Source organism: Zeugodacus cucurbitae, chromosome 2 (genome assembly GCF_028554725.1).
Source record: "Zeugodacus cucurbitae isolate PBARC_wt_2022May chromosome 2, idZeuCucr1.2, whole genome shotgun sequence".
Lineage (NCBI taxonomy): Eukaryota > Metazoa > Arthropoda > Insecta > Diptera > Tephritidae > Zeugodacus > Zeugodacus cucurbitae.
In genome coordinates this window covers 49,993,803-50,003,375 of record NC_071667.1, presented here as the reverse complement: position 1 = coordinate 50,003,375, position 9,573 = coordinate 49,993,803, and the positions used below count along the sequence as shown (strand labels likewise).

The 9,573-nt window shown below is 33.9% G+C and overlaps 1 protein-coding gene across 1 annotated transcript; it reads left to right on the top strand.

Moving 5' to 3' along the window:
- Positions 1–4,223: 4,223 nt before the first annotated feature.
- Positions 4,224–8,917, top strand: LOC128921995 (ATP-dependent DNA helicase pif1-like). Its single transcript, XM_054231181.1, has 2 exons — positions 4,224–5,705; positions 8,858–8,917. The coding sequence occupies exons 1-2, from the start codon at positions 4,224–4,226 to the stop codon at positions 8,915–8,917; spliced, it is 1,542 nt and encodes a 513-aa protein (XP_054087156.1).
- The last annotated feature ends 656 nt before the right edge of the window (positions 8,918–9,573 follow it).

The following is a 9,573-nucleotide window of genomic DNA, read 5'->3' as shown; positions in this document are numbered from 1 at the left end:
AGAAATCACTTTGTATAGTTTCTACTTGTAAGTACATTTAAATATCATACAATTTATTTGCAGCTAAAGGACAGCTTTTTTTATTAATTTATAATAATTCTAATGAAAATTTGTAGAATTTTGAAAATTTTTTATTAAATTTTTGAGGTTTGGTATTAAATTTGTGTGTTTTTGAAACTAACTTGACCTTAACCTGACCTCATATATTAAAAAATTATTGTTTTGAAATGATAATTGCTTTTGCGTCAGCGTGAGATTACATAGACCCGCTTGATGACTCTTACTATACGTCCAATGTTTTTTTGTTGTTTTTATTGAAATTCGTGCTAACCTAAAGATTTGTTGATAAACGATTTTGATTTAAAGAAATTAAAATTCAAATATAAAATTTCAAATAAAAAATGAATTTTAAAATTAAAAAGGAAATAAAAAAAAATAATTTAATTTATTATATTTATATGAAATATATTCATCAATTTAATATTTTTTAGTTTAAAGAATTTTATTCTTGCAGCAGTTGTGTCGCGAAATTATAAAATGCATGTAAGCTCTACACTGGCTATAGTATTAAATGAAAATGTACGCTAAACATTAAGTATTATCAGCAAATAATAACAATTTAATTACAATAATTTTAAGTGCGAGGAAAACATCAAAAAGTGAAACTGTTCAAAATGTTAGTTTACAATGTACTACTATTAATGCTTGAAACAATCGCAAGTTAGCTGTAAAAATATAAAAAAAACAATAAAAAATAAATTATATTAATTAAAAATAATTATACATACATATTTAAAGAAAATATAAATACAAACTTAAACACCACGAACTGCTGCAGGCCTAAAGCAGCGAGTAGCAATACATATACACTTATATACTTGTATTATTAAGCTAAAGTTCATTTAAAGCGTTATAAGCTTCACAAATATTTTTGTAATTACTAAATGAAAATATGCAATAATAAAAACACCAGTAAATATGCAGTTACTTATAGTAGTAAACGGACGAACGAAAAAATAATTAAAATAAAAAAAAAATAAAAATATAAATTTAAAAATAGAATTAAAAAAAAACTAAAAAATAATAAAAATAAAAAAATAAAAATAAATTTATAAAATATTCATTAAAAAAATATATTAAAAAAATTAAATTAAACTGATAAACTAACGCAAATGAAATTACCGTTAAGTCGCTCAGCACTTATGTAGTTGTCTCTTTTGTTGTTTTGTATTCCGTGTTGTATGTGTAAATATATGTATAACAAACATGCCGTGTTTGTACTTTTTACGTACTTTTGTGCGCCTTTTTTATGCACAAAAAATTAACTACTAATGATTTACTAAATATTATTAAATAAAAAATTAATAATAACATTATTAATAAGAAAATGCGAAAATGCGAAATTTGTATACAATTTTTAATTATTTAAATTTATTTATTAACTTAATATTTATCATTTCTCTTGTACGCATTTATGTTAGCGATGTAAACAAATGCAAGTGTTAAGCTAAACTTTTGCGAATTCGCGAATTGTGCAGCGCAAATTAATATTGCTCTACACACCAATATGCATACATACATACAAACGTATATATCGAATAATGTAATATTTATAAAATATTTACTTAATATTAAAATATACATATATGGCAATTTAAAAGAAAACACACTAATACACACATAAAACACATACACACTTTTTTCAAATTACAAATAAAAATTTTAACTATTTACCAATTGTTGTTGGTTGATATTCTTTTTCTAATCAGTTGCAATTGGAATGCCCTTTTCTAATATACTCACCTAGTTCCCGTTTCTACCAAATATCACGGACTTTCGTAATCCTTTGAAGTGAATCTAAATGCATCTTGGCTCCCACGTCACTGTTGACAGTCATAACTTTGAGGTTGTAGATAGTTTCGTCTACCTGGGAACCAGCATTAACAGCAATAACAATGTAAGCCTGGAAATCCAACGCAGAATCACTCTTGCCAACAGGTGCTACTATGGACTAAGTAGGCAATTGAAAAGTAAAGTCCTCTCTCGACGAACAAAAACCAAACTCTACAAGTCTCTCATCATTCCCGTCCTACTTTACGGTGCAGAAGCGTGGATGATGTCAACATCCGATGAGACGGCACTAGGAGTTTTCGAGAGAAAGGTTTTGCGGAAGATTTATGGTCCCTTAAACATTGGCAACGGCGAATACCGCAGACGATGGAACGATGAGCTTATGTGTTATTCGACGATATAGACATAGTCCAGCGAATAAAAAAACAGCGGCTACGCTGGCTAGGTCATGTTGTTTGAATGGATGAAAGTGCTCCAGCTCTGAAAGTATTCGATGCAGTACCCGCTCGTGGAAACCGAGGAAGAGGGAGACCTCCACTCCGACTGAAGGACCAGGTGGAGAGGGACCTGGCTTCGCTTGGTATAACCAATTGGCGCCAAACTGCCAGAAGGAGGGATACGTGGCGCGCTGTTTTGGACTCGGCTATAACCGCGTAAGAGGTGTCTACGCCAGTCAAGAAGAAGTATATACAGTAGCGGACAAAAAAAACGGGACACATTTCAGTGACTTTATATCGATGTAGTATTAACAAATCAAACTCTCATATTCAAGAAATTATTTATTATACTAAGTACATTATTCAGATACAAGAAAAACGCGTTTATTTATTTTCCTGAGTGTAAACGTCATTGCAAATAAAATGAAAAGTGCAAAAATGCCAAAATTGAGTGAAATTGATAAAACAGCAATTTTGGCTTTGCGATCTCAGAACTTGAGTATACGCAAAATTTGTGAACAAATAAAGTTTATTTAGACTATTATCAGTGTTTTCCTTCAAAAATATCCAAAGAGTGGGTCTATGAAGAAGAGGGCTACTGTCAAGGATGACCACCATATCAAGCGGATTAGAATTCGGAACACATTCAAAACCGTTGAAGACATTAGAATCGAAGTTCGTAAACTGAAAGGAACCGAAATCAGAACACGGAATGTACTACGGTGCCTTCAAAAAGCCAGATTAACTGGCCGTTGGCCATCCAAAAAACCACTTTTTCGGTAAAAATGCGACAAAAACTCCTTCAGTGGGCTAAATTGCACAAAATTTGGACCAAGGAGTATTGGAGAAAAGTCATATTTTCAGATAAATCCAAAATTAACCACTTCGGTTCATACGTTATGTCGCACGTCCGCAGAAAAGTTGGTGAACGTTTCTATAATGCATCTGTCAGAAGTACCGTTAGACATGGGGAACCCTAATGATCTGGGGGTGTTTTTCTTATCATGCTGCGGGAAAATTGCCCTTAATTGATGGAAATGTTAACTCAATTATATACCAACAGCTCTTACTGGAGAACATGGACCCTTCAATTGTAATTTTTCAGGATGATTCTGCACCATGACATCTAGCCAAATCGAAATATTAAATGAAGACATTTTGGTGTCTCTATCATTATTACTATCTATATATATATATAAATGAATTGCTGTTCGTTAGTCTCATTAAAACTCGAAAACGGCTGAACGGATTTATCTTATCTTAGTCTTAAAATGTTCGTGGAGGTCTAGGGAAGGTTTAAAAGGTGAGAAAAAATCGTATAATTGCCGGGAAAACCCTAAAAACAGCCCTTTTCTATTTCCCATACAAATGTTTTTTAAATAAAATTGAACTTAATTGCCGTTTAATAAAGTTCAAATCACTCACTGTTGTCTAAGCAATTTAGGTGTGTTGCTAACGTCAAAGAGTCAATTTGCAATTTATTCCCGCTGCACAAAGTTCAAATTCAATCATATCTATCAAAATAGTCTTCGCATGCTCTTTGGAGGATCTAATGTCGCGTTCCGAAACTAAACAAAAGTAAATCGCGAATGCATAGTCACAAAATGTAATAAATCATTAGTAGTACTGATTTTTCCGACTGAGAATCAATTTGTTCGGCTTCGTGAAACTTAATTTTAGCTAACTTCAGTTGTTACTGTCACAGATTATTTTTTAAAGTTTGATAAATTTTAAGTTTTGTGGACAGCTGTGTGTGACTTACCGTGAGGCATGCCAATTATTACATTTACTTGAGAACGATTCACACTGGGATGATACGCTAAGGATTCCGTAATATCTTCATCGCCGCATCAAATTCGTACACTGTTTGCGATTATCATATCAACATGTTTCCCCTCGAATCCAAAAGATTTGTGGGTTAAGTATAGAGATGACATGTCTGAGGATGTTTTGCATCGTGTGCGCCGTGAAACTTTGAATCCTACACTACAAATGACTGACGAAATTTACAATGAGACATTGATTATGATAGAAGATATGTGTTTATTGATAGCTAATAAAGTATTGTCGTGTTTGGGAATGACAGCACCCAATCGTCATATGCACGATGCATTAAATCACGAGTTGCAAAGGGAACAACAGTACGACATTGAAGAATTGGCCGAAACAGTTCGTACAAATGTTCCACAATTAAATCAACAACAAAGAATTGCGTACGATACTTTAATAGAAGCTGTGAACAGTGGATCTGGTGGAATTTATTTCCTTGATGCTCCCGGAGGAACAGGAAAAACGTTCTTAATTTCATTGCTGTTGGCGAGGATCAGATCGCGAAATGATATTGCTCTAGCATTGGCATCATCTGGAATAGCTGCGACTCTGCTAGAAGGCGGGCGAACTGCGCATTCTGCCTTGAAATTACCATTAAACATGCAAATCACCGAAACAACGAAACCAATTTGCAACATCGTCAAAAATAGCGCAATGGCAAAGATTCTACAGGTATGCAAATTAATTGTTTGGGATGAATGCACAATGGCCCATAAGAGGTCACTGGAGGCACTGGACAGAACATTGAAAGATCTTCGTGACAACCAAAATATTTTTGGTGGGGCCATGATTCTGTTGTCAGGTGATTTTCGTCAGACTCTTCCAGTTATTCCCCGATCAACTGTTGCTGATGAACTAAATGCATGCCTAAAATCATCGAATTTGTGGCAGTACGTAAAGACACTCCAATTAACAACTAACATGCGAGTATTTTTGCAACGTGATGAAACTGCAAATATGTTTGCGAAGCAGTTGTTAGACATTGGAAATAATAAAGTTGCAATGGACACTTCGACCGGATTCATCACATTACCTACAGATTTCTGTCACATCACAGATTCAAAAGAGGAACTTATTCAGCGAGTTTTCCCAGATATAGGGCAAAAGTTCAATAACCATAATTGGCTGGGTGAACGAGCAGTATTGGCAGCGAAAAATAAAGATGTCGAGGATCTCAATGCAATCATTCAGAACTTTCTTCCAGGACAGTTGGTTTCCTTCAAATCAGTCGACACCGTTATGAATCAAGATGACGTAGTCAACTATCCCACGGAGTTTTTAAATTCACTGGAATTGCCTGGATTACCACCTCACAATTTGCAGTTAAAAGTAGGATCAGTTGTCATCATGCTGCGTAACATTAATCAACCTCGACTATGCAATGGAACAAGACTGGCTGTGAAAAAGCTGATGAATAACGTCATTGAGGCAACAATCATAAAAGGAAAATACAAAGGAGAGGATGTCTTGATCCCGCGAATACCGATGATTCCAACGGATTTACCATTCGATTTTAAACGCTTACAATTTCCAGTACGTCTGGACTTTGCGATGACAATAAATAAATCGCAAGGACAGTCTTTAGAGGTTTGCGGAATCAATTTGGAGTCTCCCTGTTTCGCGCATGGACAATTATACGTCGCGTGTTCGCGCGTCGGAAAACCGTCTTCTTTGTTTATTTACGCACCTCAAAAAAAAAAAACAAAAAATAGAGTTTATGAGAAAGCTTTAAATTAATTAACAAACTGTATCATGACAGTGTGTCGCTGTTAATATCAAATTTAAACCTTATAAATTGCCAGTATTTCAGGAAAACTCTGTTTTTTTGGTAATAAAATTAAATAATAATAAAATTAATAATAATTTTTTAATTATAAATAATAATAAAATTTCATGATTCATTAAAAAATGCATTCTTATTCAATACGTTTTGATGGTTTTAAAATTTAGGTCTTTTCTTTATCGACTGAGGCAATACGAAGTCTGCCGGGTCAGCTAGTTTAAAATAAAATCGAGTTTCTATTTTATCGCGTTTAGTTTTATTGTTAATATCAATATCAATCATCAATATTTTTAATAAATGTCATATTTGAAATTCAAAGATCGGAAATATTTATTTTGGCTTCTAATTGAAAATGAAAAGATTTATTTTTAACTGAAATATTTATTTATGTTGCAAATACTTATATAAATCTAGTTACATAACAAATTTTATCATATAACTTTTTGTTTTTAAAGAAAATCAAAACATTTCTACAGTGTCCACGTTTTTTGTCCGCTACTGTATATAGACGGATCCAAACTAAACAAAAAAGTAGGATGTGGTGCTTTTTTCAGAAAAAATAAATACCAGATACGATTTAGTGTCTTCCCAGCTGAAATTACTGCAATGAAAAAGGCTCCTCGTTCTGTCAAAAACAGTGTTAGCGACCGGGAAAATATTTATATTTACAAATAGCAAGCGGCTTTAAAATCACTAAAGTCTCTTAATAACTCTTCGAAGATAGTGAAATAATGCTAGGAACTATTAGTGAAACTATGTATTATCATATTTAACAATAAACCTGCAATGAGTTTCATCATACCGTTCACAATTTCTTCCAGGCCCAAAACAATATTTCAACATTTATTACAATAGCCTAAATCATTTTGTGGAATTGAGCGATCCGAAAGGTATTTTCCGATTTTGACGGAGCTGGTAGGTATGCTCAACGCCATTCTATTCTAAAAGGATATTGCTACCAGAATATTTAGATGACATTGACACCATAGGCCTTACCAACAAAGCAGAATTTTCCATCCTAGAAAAAGAGGTTGGTGTTGTGGTTACCTAGATGCCACACACAAATATTCCTCGCGTTTTGGGAAATTTGAAAAAATGAATGAGTTTGTCTATCTCGGAACCAGAATAATTTCCACCAACAATCTAAACATGGAGATCAAGCAGTTCCCTCACTCGACGAAATGGAGCATTCGAGAGAACTGTTCTCAACAAGATCTTTGCAGCCATCCACGTAAGTGAGTAGTACCGAATAGGTTGAAAGCATGAACTGAAAGGAACAAAACCAAGCTGCTTTTACCTAATAAAATTAATTACGTCCGATTAATGATACTAAAGACATTTCTTAGAGTAAGTGAAATACTAATGAAACCATGTCGTCATGTCTTAAATAGCAGAGGATTTAGTATTAAATCGGTCCAATCGATGAATAATCTATTTAAAACAAACTTTTCATACATTTTACTTCGAATATCGCTAGTACTAATAGTGGAGTTATATTCGGTTACTCTGGGACATTTATGTGAATCAAGAAAATAGACAAATAATTAATATGGTTTTAAGGTATGAGCTCATGGATCCACTCAGCACAATGTCGGCTCAATTCCATTAACTATCCAAAAACTATATTTATTAGATACAAAAATTGTAGGAGAGGATGGCCAAAATCACTAATACAGTAGAAATTGTGAAATATAGAGCGTATAATGAAAATCTCAGAGCCCTATGGGTTGTCTGTATGTAGAAAGTTTCTTATATAAAATAATTCTGTATCCTTTGCCTTTAAGGAATATGCTTCGCTCCTGATTTTAAAATAAATATAAAATAATTAAATTGAAATAGAATATGAATCCTTAAGTCGGTAACCCACTACACAGCCTTAGTGAACTTAATAAATATATTAAATTTTCGGAAGCATTTTACTTGCATGCCTTACACCAAACAAATTAATTTCGTATACCAAAAGGAGTCTATCTACTTTTTGTTATCTTCCGAAGCAGCCAATTTCACGCGTTCAAATATTTAAGGAGTGCTTACAACAAATATTTTGGACAACTAACATACATACTAGTGTCTATATTCATCAACGCACCGCTAAATGTCAAAAGCATTGCTGAATGAAAGCGCCGAGCGGATGTCCTTGCGTGCCAAACTAATTTTGGTTAGTCGGTCATTTATGATTTAAAATTGAACACCTGGGAATCGTGGTCTAATGAGTCGTAGTCATAGCTAACACATAGTAAACCAGCACACAAATATCTCTCGCAGGTGTCATTTGTATAAGCAGCACAGCCTTGAGGGTGCAAAAAGGAAACCAGGGTTGCGGAGTTTGGTGTTGAGTTAATACAAGCTATAGCGCCTAAAAGTAGCTTAGAAGATATGTGTGTGTATGTGCGCGCTCGGCGTGTTGCCAACGCTTGTCGTGCATGTGTGAGCAAAGGGTCATTGTCATCGTGGCGTCGCGTTGTTAAGCGCCTGCAACTAGACACCGGAATGCTAGCTTAAGTGCATTGACAGCTTTCCTTGCGGCTGCGTTAGTGAGTAGTTGGTTTATGGTTTTTTAGAAGATATAAAACTTACATAATGTTCATAGTATATTCACATGTGTACTGCTTAGTATAGTGGCCGCGCGCGTTTTAGTTTCACATTTATTGTCTTAATTTCTGCGTTGCTCATTGTTGTTGCGCCATTATGATCTGATAGCTTGAAAGGAAAGCGCTAATGTTGTTTGGGCGTGTTGCATTGCGCTTTTAGGGTTGTTTTTCGTTTTTTGTTTTTTGTATTTTTATTTTTTTAATTCCCTTATTATGCATTTCAGCTTGCAGCTGACGTTATTATCTGTGCCATATTTGCAGTTGGAAATGACTTCAATGGCCCTAACTGTAATTTAATAGACCACCACACGCGGCGTTGAAACAGTTTCTTTATTTACTTTGGTGCATTCATGTTTATGACACAGGAAATGCAGATGACGCGCTACGCCGTTGACGAGGATAATGATTACAGTGCACTAAAGTAACACGATTATACTCCTTTCATAACCATATTTAAGTGTATGTAAGTAGTTGCTATTTAAATATTATTAAGTTAAAAATAAGTATTATTAGAGTAAAAATAGAAAATATTTTTCTCGAGCAAATTTTACGAGTAAAGACTCGATATGGTTGTAACCACTTGGAAGGTGGTGTTTTAACGCGATTTCGTGGTGGAAATTAGTCTTAGTATTTTCAAAAAAGCATAAAAACGTAAATACACTTCGGTAGTTAGAATAAGTAATAAAACCTTTGAGATCCTATCGTTATATCGGAGTATTTTGGTTATCTATCCTGTTAGCTGGGACGTACATTTGAGACCGGGCAAATATGCTTTTCGGAAATTAATATTTTTACCTGGAGTTATGTAAATCGAAAATATAAGAAGAAATATCTGGTACAAATACCAGCAGAAGCATTCTTTATCTTGATGTCATTCTCCATATTTAAAGTCAGATGTCCAAATTAGTGTTACCACTCTCAAATGGCTACAACTACTCCCTCTTATATACTATCATTATTTCGTCAACGATTGTTGACGTTTGAGGGTCTTTAAAAATCGATAATGAATGCTGTAAAGTCAAAATTTAAGTTCTCACTTAAAAGAGGACTAAGGAAAGTTATAGTATGAAGTGAGTGCCCA